The sequence below is a fragment of the Phasianus colchicus genome, chromosome 3, assembly GCF_987193195.1.
Source record: "Phasianus colchicus chromosome 3, bPhaCol1.hap1.1, whole genome shotgun sequence".
Classification (NCBI taxonomy): Eukaryota; Metazoa; Chordata; class Aves; order Galliformes; family Phasianidae; genus Phasianus; species Phasianus colchicus.
In genome coordinates this window covers 8,104,591-8,118,588 of record NC_143438.1, presented here as the reverse complement: position 1 = coordinate 8,118,588, position 13,998 = coordinate 8,104,591, and the positions used below count along the sequence as shown (strand labels likewise).

The 13,998-nt window shown below is 42.2% G+C and overlaps 1 protein-coding gene across 1 annotated transcript; it reads right to left on the bottom strand.

Moving 5' to 3' along the window:
• Positions 1-532: 532 nt before the first annotated feature.
• On the bottom strand, positions 533-13,491 carry CD83 (CD83 molecule). Its single transcript, XM_031589399.2, has 5 exons — positions 13,434-13,491; positions 13,132-13,262; positions 5,141-5,354; positions 4,946-5,049; positions 533-2,877 (listed from the first exon to the last, which is right to left on the bottom strand). Exons 1-5 carry the CDS (start codon positions 13,474-13,476, stop codon positions 2,722-2,724), a joined length of 648 nt encoding a protein of 215 aa, XP_031445259.2. The 5' UTR covers positions 13,477-13,491; the 3' UTR covers positions 533-2,721.
• Between the last annotated feature and the right edge of the window lie 507 nt (positions 13,492-13,998).

Sequence of the window (13,998 nt, the reverse complement as noted above, 5' to 3'; positions counted from 1 at the left end):
CTATGCTGAGAAATGTGTGGATCACTCTGTAAGACTGTCAGCCAAGATATGATTTCTCTTCTTCTTAGTGCTGAAGGCTTTGTAATATATTAGCTTTTTTTATCTTTCAGTTGTCTGGTTCTCATTCATATTATTTCCAGCTAATGTTAGCTTTTGTCCTACAATACGGTAACAGTTTCTTTACATTCTTTACATGCCAGATGTTCAAGCACCTTCATCACTTTAGGAAGCTGTGTGTTTCCTTCCAGCTCTTCCATTCAGTCAAGCGTCTTGGCATAAGACTTCATCACTGCTTACTCCTCCTAAACTCCTTGAACACATTTAAGTGGCCTTGAAATAATCGCCTCTGCAGCACAGTGGGGTCTGCAGCAAATCTCCAGAATCTGCCAGCCTGAAACTTCTGATCCTGAAATGTGTAGCCTCCAGCCCAGTCTTCCACCTTGCAAACAGTTTGGCTCAGGACAAAAAAAAAAAAAAAAAAAAAAGGGCACTGTTGTTTATACAGAGTCTCCTTTTTTTCATTCAATCCTGATCTGATCCTATGTATACATTAGAAGGAACAGTTTTTAAAAAGCGTTTCAGCCTTGGTTGCTGATTTATTATCAACCCCTGTCACCTGAATTTTCCCTTCTTGTCTCTTGCATCCTCCTCTAAAAGAAATCAGTAAATAAACTGAGAGAAAAATCAAAAACCAAAAAATAAAAAAGAAACAATCAGATATTACATATTCCTGACCACATGGAGAAGCTTGAAGTACCTGGGTCACTTAGGGGGCTGTTACACATTCACAGTTCAGCTCATATTACTGCCATCTAAACATGCAGGTCAGCCACGACAGTGCCCCGTGTTTAGAAGCAACACAGGTAGACTGAAGCATCCTTGTGTTTTTCTTAATGACTTGTCTGTCAGTAGGGGACAGGTGTTTTGGAACATTCTTTGGACAGAAAGTGGAATCTCGAGGAAAATTCAAATGATCTTAATTCTTTAGAAATGCATAAAATTATCCATTGCTTAATCAATTATTCACACACACATGCCTTCTCCCACCGAAGAGGCTGGATCAGACATCTACATTATTTGATGTAATTAAGTTGATTGTAAAAGAAATTGCAATTGATACGGAGTATCTCTGGGATTATTTGCCATATGTGGCACGCAGAAAAACAAACAGTACGTTATCTCTGAATTTTTATTTCAAGTATGTTACACACATTTACATGTAAAAATTGATTATAAGAAAGCAAATGTGATGTCAATTTACCATGGCCCAAGTAAATTCCATACCCCTTGCAACCATTCTTCTGGTCAGAAGCCCCTCAGATTTCATCAGTGTAGACATCTACCCCACTCAAGAGACACCGCTGAGTGATGCACGGTGCTTTCCTCCCATCATCACTTCAAAATTAGTCAAAGGATTATAGAAAGAGCCTCCTTGTCACTGCCTAAAATTCCAAACTGCATTGAATAATCCTAATGCTGCAGTGTTTAGCTTTCAAAGGGTTTTTGTTTGCTTGGCTGGCTTCTTTTTTAGGAGGTACTGATTGTATTCTCATGTGTTTGCAAATTCTCATTTCATGGCACAAATCTTCATATGGTGGCATAAACATCCACAGTCACTCTAGACTCTACTTGCTTCACCAGCAGCGCTGTAAAGGTAGTCACTTAATTTCAACCTCCAAAGTAATTCTTGCCTTCTTCAGCCCAAAATGACAGGTCTTCTCACCCTTGCATCATGAGCCTGAATTCGGCTTCTCTCAAAGCCTTGTTTCACATAAACTACACGCTGTAAAGCTGGTGTTTGTTTGCTTCATCTTCTGTTCCTGCTTCTCCACGACTGACTCAATACATCTGAAAGATGTAGATGGTCTGTTTCTCCCTTGGCCATTACTGCTGTAATTTGATCGATAGAGGCTTCATTTCGTATAGTTGGGTTTGTGTATTATAAACCACTAACAAAGTCATCTTTGCAAGTCCTTAAAATTGCATGCTGCTTCCCTCTTATTTTGCATGTGGCTGGGGGGTTGGAGATTCATGATCCTTGAGGTCCCTTCCAACCCTGGCCATTCTGTGATTCTGTGATTTTTCCTTCTTTAAAGTTAACAGTTGTATAGAAGCCTCTTATGGATGAACCTCTAGAAAATGTCTGATGGACCCACTATGCAAGTGCATCCCTACTTCTCTTGCAGAGATAGGATTCTTCTCAGTCCAGAAAGATTTTCAAAGTATTTTCTTCCTTCCTACACTTCAGCTTATCTGTCAGTCTAATATTTAAAAACGAATGTTGATGTGATTCATCCAGGACAACAGCAGGAAGCTGGCTCTTCATCATACTGGTTAGTTCACTGACAAGCCTAACCTCCAGCCTTTGCACTGCCATGGTGCCCCTACTACCCGATCTACACATCACAAGAATACTCTGTCTGAACAAGAGGGCTGCATGGCGGAGTGAAAAATGTTGATACCAGCTTAACAGCATTGTAACACAGTTGTGTAGCTGCAGCGGCATTTGTTAGCGACCTAGCACCAAGAAGTTACTGTTGTGCATAATGGTGCTTTTTGAAGGCTTGTCCAGAACAAGCACATCACTGACAGATTACCCATAAAGTCGGGCAGTCCTGAAGCAACCATATATCACCATTTCACCCTTCTTCATATCACTCCGCTATGTATCTCATGGCATGTGTTCACTGATGAGCCTACGGTGCCGTCAACAGTGCCAATTTAGACAGAACTTGAAGTAAGTCCACTTTTACACGTGCTGCCACCATTTAAAACCCGGAATGTTGTCATTTCACGTGTGCTGATGAGAGTGAGAGCGTGCTTTGAATCTCTTCTGTTTTTATCACTGGGAGACATGCTCTCTTTTCTTAGACACGTCTAGAATAGAAAGAAGAAAAGAAAAGAAGACTTAAAATTGGGAGTTTTAGTGAACAGAACATTTTTGAAGTTCAAAAGTTTTGCTTTTTCTCCTTAACTCGTTGAATCTTTTGCATTTATTTGTCAACAGAACCATCCAGTATAAAAGAAAGGTATTGTTTCTTGCCCAGTCAATGAGCATTGTAGGTCAAAAAGCCACAAAGAGAAATCTCTATTTGGTTCATATTTTCACGCAAGGATGTTTTGCATCAAATGCATTTGTACCTGTCCTCAACACAGGCCAGTCTACAAAATATTTTCATCATGTTGTCAAGGTGAAGCCCCAGAACTGCCACCAATCTTAAACCTAATGTCACTTTTGAATTTAGTGGAGATTAGGCACAGAGAGGACAAGGCAACCTGTTAGAACTTAACAGACGTTTTAAATAACAAAGCTCCTTTGTGAAAACGGGGCAATATTAAACGTTGATGAAAGCTATCTTGATACCTGAAACTGGACTCTCACCCAGGAATAAGATATGGGTTATCCCATCAAAATGGTTATCTTCTGATGTGGCTCTGCATTTTTTAACAGCACCAATAAAACTGGATTTTTTTTTTTATCTCTGGGAATAGGAAGTTTCTTTAGAGATCTGAAATTCTTTCAGGACACTGAGCAGAACAGAGGCATCTGTCTTTTCTGAGTGATATCCTTGCTTTCATACTTTCATGCTAACAAATTCCTACAAGATTTATCTTGTCAAACTTTAGTCTGAACAGCACAAATTACTGGCAAGATTGTCAATCTAAGAAAGAGACAGGCATAAATTTAATTGCTCCCTGAAGGTACATGAAAAGCTGCATTTAGCTGCAGCTAATTAGATATTCTCCAATCAACAGTTACGATTCATCTGCTGATGAACAAAACAATAAGGCAGATATGGAAATAGACAGCAAAAAGTTCGATTTGTCCTCCCAAAATGTTGGGGTTGTTTTCTCTTTGTTTTTAACAATGTTATCTGTAACTCTATCTCAAAGCATTCCCACAGGAAGGGGGAGGGAGGAACAAGCCCATTGTTTAGAGATGCTGCTGATCGAGGCTCACAATGACTCTTTAAGTCGAGAACGGCGAGTCGCCTGGGTTTTGTGCTTGGTTCACCACTATCACAAACGGGTAGTGAGTTTGCTTCTGTGAACGTGCTCTCTCCACTTTGTCCAGAGCTACCAGTCAGAATTGAGGGTAGAGATAAAACCTCTAGGAGAAGGAGTGGGTATTTGTGTTGCACTGCATTCTTGTAGTGTTTCTACACTGACTTTTCAGTACATTTGCCAAGCTGAGGCATTGCTGAACAATTAATGGTTGCCTTTGCTTATAACATTACTGTTTCAATTTCACATTAATTCTTTTCCAGAGATCTTAAACAGAAGTTTAAGAGCAAAGAGCTTGACAAAAATGCCCCTCAGGCATATGGCTATCACCACTTTTTTATGTTTTAGTGGCTTGTGGTAGCAAGGGTAATGGGAGGACGGTTGGACTAGATGATCTTGTAGGTCCTTTCCAACCTTGTGATTCTATGATTCTATGTTTCACTTTACAGGTATGAAAAATGAAGCAAAAAACAGGTAGACTTGAATTCACCTGTTGTTCTGTCCTGCAAAACAATGCCATAGGAGGGATCTGGAACCCAGAAGCCTGTGCCTCTCTGTCTGAGCACATTCTGCTTCCAACTACCAGACAAGGAGTACTGTTGCACTCTTAAATCTCAAACCAAAGAGCACTTGCACTTGGAGTAACTGGAAGCAGAAATGAGCAGCAGGGTGCAGGAAAATAACCGTCTGCTTTGAGTTAGCTCAGGATGGAGTGAAATGTTTTATCTCTTTGGGATTCCATCTGGTGTTCCTTGTGCACCTGAGTTTATGCCTGGCTTTGAAAAACACTATGTGGGTATTTAAAAGATTTGGTCATAAATTAAGTATATTGGCCAACTTCTGAACAGCTCTGTTAAGGTGGTGCAAGCAGAGAAAATGAACGGGGTATTTCTGGTAGTTTGGGTTGGTTGATTTCTTTATGACAAAGAGAATTACTCACACAAGTAAAGAAGATGAGCAACAAGTAAAAAATCCCAAGGCAAGTCAGCATGAAAAGCTCAGTTTTGTATTTTTTCAGTTTTTCATCTTCTATTCCAGGGCAACCTAAAATGTAAAATAAGGTGTTATGCTTTTCTGGTGCCCGTAAAATATTTTTAAACTGTTATCTTCATGAAATGCTAACAGAACATGATACCTGTTACTTTTAATGTGATGATGCCACTCAGGTTGTGGTCTCCCCTCTGTTCCCCCAAGGTGCACTTGTACGTGCCACTATCTTGGCTGGTGGCATTTCTGATCCTCAGCTGAAAGGTGTTGTTGGAGAGCTCCAGGGAGCCTCCCAGTCCTTTTGGATAATGAGATTCCACATCAAGGAATTTCCATGCTATTCTGTCACCAACTCCGGCCATCTGGAAAACACAAATACAAGCGTCATCCTAAATTCTAGAGGAGAGAGTTTGAAAGCTGGCTTATGGCTGAAAATAGAGGCTGAAAAGAGATGAGAAAGAAAAAAGCTCAAGGGTGAATAGTACATTCATGCTCACAATCAAAAAGGTTTTGACTATTTGTCTAAACAGACACAATATTGAAGAAAGTATAGCCTGCCCCTAGAAAGCACAGTGCCTCTCCGGGGGAGCAGCAGACCCCCCCCAACCTCCCCTCAACTCTCTGTTGAAAACAAAGAACACAAATTGCTTCGACTCATTTGGATTCACTTGCGTGAAGGTCACAAGCAGGTTTTTGGTGTGCTTTGGGAGCATTTGTATGTTGAATTTCTTAATTGTAACCAGAAGAGCTACATTCCTTGGCATTGCTGAGAGGCTACGGGAGGAATAAAGCGTATTCCCAGAACAGCTTGTATGGTGGAGCGATAAGATGCACTGAAAATGACAATTGGCTAGGAACCACAAAGAACAGAGGAACCCCTAACCTGATTTGAAAGATGGGAGAAGGGTTTGAATTAGTACATGTCCATTCCTATTCGTCGCTGTCTCCCTAGGATTCCAGGCACCGTGCCCTCTGTGAAGGTTTCCTGAGCAATCAAGGAATTTGGGCTTTCTGTGGACCAGCAGAGCCAGAGCTGGCACACACAGTCCAGGGCTTAATTTTTCAGCCAAATCTATCACTGATATAAGCCAAAGCTTTTTTAGTGTTATTTTATTCTAATAGACATATTTTTGGGCCGCGTGTCAGTGCTTACATTCTATCAGCATAGCTACTGCATCAGAATGCAATGGTTACGCTGGAAGTTATTAAAATTAACACAGCTGAGGATAGGAGAATCTGGTTTCTCTTTCCTGTGTTTGCATGAAGAAAGGATCTGGAGAGAAATACAGGCCTGACGCTCTGTTGTACTTCTGTGTAAAATGGTGTAAAATAAGCTGCAAGTTGGGGAACTTTTCAGGAACTGGGGAAAAGCACAACATTTTCATTATTGTTATTATCCTTTCTCAGAAAGTGGTTTTTTGCTTTTTTTTTTTTTTTTTAGGGGGGTTCTCTAAGCACATAACTAAAACACAGAGCAGTAATTCCCTGGGACTTTCCACACTTTACCCAGTAAGAGAGAACAAAATACCATCTTCCTCTTAATCCCCCCCGTAAATTTATCCTGGCTCCTCTTCCTTATTCCTAAGCAGTTCAGGGACAAGCAGTGCCTATGGTGGCTTTTAGGCTGTTGGGACTCACTTTATTACAGGGACGGTGATATCTACAGGCCCTGCATGCTGCCAGGACTGCAGCCAGAGCAATCTGAGTACATGGGATGGGTTCAGCTCTGGTTACACGTGGGTCAATAGCAGTTAAGTGGATAGAGTTGACCTCCCTCAAATCTCATTTTCACCACTTTCTCTTCCTTTGCCACCCCCTTTCTCAGTGAAATGCAAAACTACCCATAAGGCAATAAAGAGAATGAGCCTGTGTGCCCTATTTCATTTGTTTGTTGGCTGGGATTTGTTTGTTTGTTTGTTTGTTTTGTTTTCTTTGTTGTTGTTGTTGTTGTTTGCTTAAGAAAATAATAATTATCAATGATAGCATGAATAATTGTTGGCCAGGGTGGTAAATGGTACAGTGATACTTGTAGCTGTGGTCACACTTTGATCACTCTGTACGCGATTGTAATCACGGGAGAAGTCAACTAAGTCCATGTACCCTATGATTCAACTTTCTTATTTTAGAGGGGTCACTGAGCTTTCTTATTGCCTCCAGAGCTTATTGAGGTGCACAGTTTAAAGACAAATACTGTGACAGCATCCTGGGGACAGGCTGGCCAGAGGGACTCCTATGTAAAGCCAAGTAGAGCAAAGCCTGCAGAGCTGTATGAACTATGCCTTTGGTGCAGAATAAAAGACAGTTACGTGATGGCCTCATCAATTACCCGTGGACTCCCTCGCCAGGGCAGAAATCAGGAGAGCCCTGGATGAGGGGTCGCGACCCTTTGCCTTTGGGAAGGAGGAGAACGGTTCACGCGTGCGGCTGCAATTGTAAGATTGCGTGCTGCTCCTTCTCCGTCAAATCTCTCCTTCCCTTGGAGCAGAGGCAGGCGAGAGTGGTGCTGCTCAGCGCTCGCAGCCTCCCTGCATTTCTGAGGCTACAGAGACACCTGGTGGCATTTCCCCAGCCCCTACAAGCATCCCTGTTCAGAGGTCACTGCAAGCCCGCCGATACCTGAACCAATGCAATCTCGGCTCCTGCCATCTCATCAAAACACACCAAGCCCTCCCCGAGCAGTGAGGAAACACTTGAGCAAGTTACCACGGGAAAGCCCTATGCTCCATCATTTGAAAGGAAGCCCAAGAAGTGTTGTTCAACCTCTCACCAGATAGATAAGCGCACAGCTCAGGCACCTACAATCACCCAGCAGTAACCCATGCTGGCTCTCCTTCAGGTGATAGCACACCACAAGGTAAATGCCAGGGCTGCCACCTAATTAATTCCACACTAACGCTGTTAGTGTCAGCAATCCACTTGTGTAGGGTCTGTCTTTTTGAATCCATGACAAAATGCTTTCTGCATGTATTTCTCTTCCCTTCCAACTTGCTGGCTCCCCCTGCTTACACCTCTGGCAGGAGGAGAGGGAGTTGATCTTTTCCTGCTCCTATATTTGCTGTCAGTGCCTTTGCCAAAATGCAAGAGGGAAATCAAGAGTCATGCAGGGACCAATAGGAATGCTACTGATGGGCATTGAAAGGATCTCATCACCACGTTGGCTGCTAGAGACTACTGAAGTGCAGGTTTTGCTGGGAAGTGAGAACCTGCAGGCAGGCAGCATCACTCTGCTGCATAAAACCCCCCATCAAGAAAATTAAGCAGCAAAAGAAATGTAAGCCTGCTTGTTTGTTCTGTCAAGTGCATCATAGGCAGTGGCCACGTTTTCAGAAGTCAGCTAGGGAAGTTAAATCCGTTGTTCCTCATCACCTCCAAAGCAATGAGAAGAAATAGAGTGGATGTGGAGTCTTCATCCTTTGAGATGTTTAAAACCCTAACTGGGCACAACCCTGAGCAACTTTCTCTAGTCACCTTACTATGGTGAGTTTCAGTGAAAGTTATGCCAGTTCTCAAAAGCTTGGATACATTTGATGGAAAGAGGATATGATTTCCTCACATGTATTCTGTGGCTGATGCCCCATCCCTGGAGACTCTCAAGGTGAGGCTGGGCAACCTGATCTAACTGTCCCTGTAAATTGCAGAGGAGTTGGACTGGATGGCCTTCAAAGGTCCCATCCAAATGTAAGGATTCTCTGGTCAGTTGACTGATTGTTGTAAATTTCTCCTAGCCTGGAACTTACTGATAAGAGTAGTGAAAGTATAGATATTATGGGATATAAATATTTTCAGATTTGATTGAAAGTAATACTGAGCTGATAAATTTCTGGTTTCTGACTGGATGAACTACGACAAATAGGTAGAATAGCACCTCCAAAATTTCAGAGCTCTTTAGCAAATATTTCTTCTTCAGGGAGCTTAAAAATAAGGTGGGAGAGGGAGGAAGAGCCCTTCTCCTGTTCTGAGCAGGCTGTCTCTTAGCTGTAGTTTTGAAAACTGCTATAGCATTACACAGTTGTGTCACTAAACAGAAGCAGTTCACCCGTGCTGTAGTGCTTGCACCTAACTAATCAATTAAAGCTTAATTTTATCACGTATATGTGAGAGAAACCTGGTTTCAAGTCAACTCATATTCTCTGCTCTCATTAAATACCTTTTCTCATCACACCCTTCCCAGACTAAGGCGATACTTTGGCTCTTAGGTAAATCAAACTGCCAATACAATCCACTTTTCCCATAAAAGCGAATTTTTATTTGAAACAAAATGGTTCAGGTCCAAAACTGATGCCAGCTTAAAGGCGGAATGCGTTAACATAAATCTATTTTCTTTTTCTGAGGGTGGGATGATTGTAAAAATAGTTTTGTGTAAAATTTTACCACGAATGAAGACCGAGCTTAAACGTTTGACTGCTAAAGAAATCTAAATACTCTATATCCAGCCAGAAGGAATTTATTTTCTGAAGTAAAATATCTAGAATCCTGGCAATGCCTGACAGCCAGCATATAATGAATCACAACTGAGCTGAAACCACTTAATAGGTGCATTTTGCAGCACTAAAGCACTTTCACATTTGATTAGTGCTGAAGGTGCATTCATATGGTTCCTATATGGTGTTATATGGAGATACCACTGTTAAATTTGAGGAATAACACACACACACAAAAACCCTTACATAAATTGTGAGCAAATGTGACTGAACTCTGAGTGTGCTTTAGAAGAAAAACAAGCACCAAAGAAAAAAACAACACAAACCACCAAGAACCCAAAGCAACAGCAAAGGAATCACACGTGTCACGTCACATTATCTGGGCCTGGTCAGAAAATTCCCTGACTCAGCCACAGAGCCTTTCTATATGTTAAGCTAAGGGCACAAAGCAGTAGCTCATGTCAAGCAAAATAATTGTTTTGGTCATGATCACAGCTCCCTTTCCATCTCAGTCATGAATGCGTTGGAGCCACTTGGAGCTAGATAGATGTCTGAGCTTGACTGTGTTTCTTTGGGTATGTTACCAATCGGGCCGGAGTAATGTAGAAAATATTTCTGTATCTATGCTAATAGATAATAACTATGCACATTTAGCAGAAGCTATTTCCTTTGAAAGAAGGTGAAATTAATGTGATATATCTATATGATCTACTTTTATTTTACAATACAACTTCCTCCTCTAATTTTGCCACAGTTTTATATTTTTCGGGGAAGTGTTATGAAGTGTTATTTCTCCACTGAGGTGCAGCCTTCCCTCTTCTTCCTCAAAATCTGTTTTAAATTAAGACTGTTCTGCTTGTCACTTGAACAACATAACTAAATAACCACTGGGACTTCATCTGGGTATGTTTTAACTTGATTTTCAGGCCGGATATAAAGTGATAGTTATGTGTTTTTAAGAAGTGGTTCTCATTTTCAGTGTACAAAGACAAACTGTTCAGTATTCAGTAGCAGTGTGAGGCAGAAAGGTAAGTGAAGTTTCATTACCCAGATTCTTATTTCATAGATGGGCCACAGAAACTCAAACCAGTCTTTCCATGGGCAATTGCCAGTGCCTGTGTGCTTATGCCCTGGTTATCAGTCTTCAGTTGGAAAGCATCTGCGTTGCCCATGGTTTTATAGCACATGAGTTGCCCTGTGTCCCTAGGAGGGACCACCCTTAATGGGTACCATTGTTATGAATGCACAGAATTATTCCCGCACTCGATCCCATGTCTGCAAACAATCCAGAAGGAGATAAGGATACTTCTGGGCGTTGGACAGATGAAACACACATGCCTATTTGCAATCTGAGACATTAGCAAAAGCGTAGAAACTGATGAGTGCAGTGCTTCCTTTTTACTTTCAGTTGCACTTTGACACCAGAATATTAACTCCTTCAAGCTATTACTGCTTCACACACTACTGTAAAAGCAGGTACTTTTAAATAGCATAGCACTTCTTTTTTAAGCAGGTCATAGAAAACTACATAAAAGTATCCCTCATTTGGTCGAAGCATGCAGAAATGCCAGTGGGAAGAGGGGGGTTTTCACCATGAGTTCACCCTGTGCAAGCAGCTGCACGTGCAGCACTGTAACGCTGTCGCCATAATTTTTGAAAGCAGCAGAAGCAAAGGTTAATTGCTTGCATTTATTGCACAGTTCAAAGTGACCTCGCACAAAAGATCTAGCCTAACAGCTGCTTAAACTTTACAGTCTGAAATTTCATACCATTGGTCGGAATTACCTTTTAATTAGCCCTTTGAGGGTATATGTGGTGTTTATTGATTAATCCTTCAGCAGTTGTTTTTTAAATAACAGCTTAATTCTGCATTGGGCAGCCTAGTTACACCCCGCTGTTCCCCTGAGATCCTGAAGTTTAGGGTGGGGACTGCTGCACACAGACAGTGAAGGGACACAAGCAGAGAGGACTGCAGAGCAGAGGGGCCCGGGAGGCACATTCCAAGGCTGGGTTTTGCCAGCTGGTAACTCTCCTTCTCTTCAAGATGAGACCCACTCAGCTAGCTCCAAAAGTGGAATAAGCATCATTTCCCCAGCACAAAATGGAGAGCAAATCACTTTCTCCTGTTGAGAGGCTTTTTTAGATTTGATGCTGTGCTTTCCTATTATGGCTAGGGCTGTGGCTTGGGTTAGCATCTCCAGGAGTGGCATTAAATTCCCATTCCTACTTTCCATCTCACTCCTGGGTGAATAACCAGAAGGACATAATAACGGTTGTATCAACCCCTATGGATGGCAGCCATTGCTGATTATTTGATTTTAACACTTGTAGTTCTTATGCCAGTGCCAGCAGAGCAAAAAAGCATGAGGTCCTATCATGTTTGACACTGAAAGGACTGCACTTCCTGAGCAAAACAGTTGAAACAAGATGAGGAGACCATAAGGGAGAGGAGATTGGTGGGGCAGGGCAGTGCCAGTGCCAGAGTGCTGCAAAGAGGTGGAACGCAGGTAAGGGCTGCCAAGAAGGAGGTATACACAGCAGGCATCATCAAATATCACCCCCCCTTGAACGTGCAATCTGTTTGTGCCCAGGTGGAGCTAAAAAAGCTATGTGACAACACAGAATTGGGCTTACAGGGTTTCACAGTGCTTTTGGCTTTTAGCTTCTGTTTGCTGTCTGTCCCTTCTAGCTGCCACTGGGCCCTGAAGGATGTGCTCAGTGTTGTGCTGCAATTCAGACATGTTGGCAGGTTCAGCTGCAGAAGTCTGATTACACGATTTATTCATTTACTGTGGGGGAATAATTTTAAAACTATATCTGACCAAACTGCTGGGGAAGCCAAGGCTGTGGCTTTATGTTCTGGCAGAGATAAACAAACAGTTCTTGTCCATCAAAAACAGGGGCACAGCATGACAAAACCCTCCTTTTGCCTGTTAAGCAGCACACAATATGAACTCAGTCTGTGTGCTAATATGTGAATACACAGCCCCTATAGAGCAAGTCAGTGGACACTTCTTCAAACAGAGGACAACTCTGTCTCTTTTTCTATGAGAAATAAAATTCACCACTGAAAGTGGTGAATAGTACCTTCTGCTCTTTAGCCAATGGATTCTTGTAGCGCTGCCACAGACAGGCAACAAGCAGGGTACTCCTGCTTTGGAGATGGCAAGTAAGTCAGGGCAGCCAAGATGTGACTTAGTTTTCCTCTACAAACAGATGACTCAGAATTTCTTGCTGTCTGTCTGTATTCTGCATATCCTTCCCTTATGTTCACCTTAACTAGACAAGCCTTTCAAAGTAGTTGTGTCTGTTTGTTTAGCTCTTCTATTGCAAACTAAAAATCAGCTCCTTTCTGAGGAGAATTAACCAAGAGACAGCATCATGATGTTGTAAGGTTTTCTAAAGAAAATCCTGGAAAGTCTCCTCTTTGAAATGGTGTTTTGCAGCCTGCACAATCCCTAAATTCTGGTCCCTGCAGGCTAGGAATGGTTACATAGAAAAGCAGGCCAAGAGCAATGCAAGGGTCACGTTCAAACAGTCTGTCTACAATGACACAGAAACCATCTGTTCCCCATGATCAGCTCAAATGCTGCCTTATCTCTGCTGCACTGACAGAAGGATGCCTTGTCACAAAAAAGCCCATTCTGTTCAAGAGAAGCCAGCATCAAGTAAGAAGGCAAAGCAGACTACTCAAGTTACTTAGGCTTTTTTTTCTTACTTTGTACCAAGACACTGCCTGGTAGGTGATCAAGGAATCTTGAAGAACTTTACAGGGCAGCAGAGCTTCTTCAGAGCATGTCACAGCAACATCTGGGACAGCCACAGCAGCTCCATCGATCAAGCTCCAAACTGCAAAGCACAGATATAAATTGCTTTTACAAGTGATCACCTACGTAATCCTTTCTGTTTTCCCAAAACACATCCCCACAAAATAAGTATTAAAAATAAATCAATTAATAAATAAATAAAATAAAAATAAAATAAAACAAAATAATGAAAAATGTAAGGCTCTCTACATACCATTGCACAGGGTGATGAGCAGAGTACAGGCTGCTGAAGCCATGAGTATTGCTGCTTGAAATCACAGAGCAGCAGCACAGTGCCTCTTTGCTGGATGGACTGTGAGAGCAAAGTGAAACTGCTTCTGCTTCTAGAGTGATATTTCTGGACACAGACTGGGGAAACCCCCGGAGGTCTTACCTTGTGGTGCCCCACGTCACAGCGAAAATTCCTGCGTGTAGGAGCCTGTGCTCCTCCCATCAGATAGTTAGGTCACTCCCATTTCTCAACTGCCTGCACTGGTAGTGTCTCTCCTCCTTTATTCTTCTCCCCCTCTGCATCGATCTGAATAGAAATAAGGTTGACTGTGGGGTGCTGGGGTCAGCGAGAAGGGCATCAAGAATTGGCACTAAAAGAACCTCCTTTGTGACTGATGAAAGGATGGGGAAAAGGGTTTTCCAGCCTCCTGAAATCCCCTCTCAACATTTTTTCTGCAAATTTAAAAGAGCAGTGGCTGTGTAAAGGCTGACCACAGGCGGTGGCATTTCCAAAACCACACCTGACATCTCAAGTCACAGCACTTGTA

Excerpts from the sequence above, each read along its gene's own strand:
- CD83 (XM_031589399.2), bottom strand. The coding sequence starts at position 13,476 with ATGGCTTCAGCAGCCTGTACTCTGCTCATCACCCTGTGCAATG. Across the intron at positions 13,263-13,433 it reads GCTCATCACCCTGTGCAATG|TTTGGAGCTTGATCGATGGA; the intron begins GTATGTAGAGAG and ends TGTGCTTTGCAG. Across the intron at positions 2,878-4,945 it reads TGCTCATCTTCTTTACTTGT|ACGTGTCTAAGAAAAGAGAG; the intron begins GTGAGTAATTCT and ends TTTCTATTCTAG.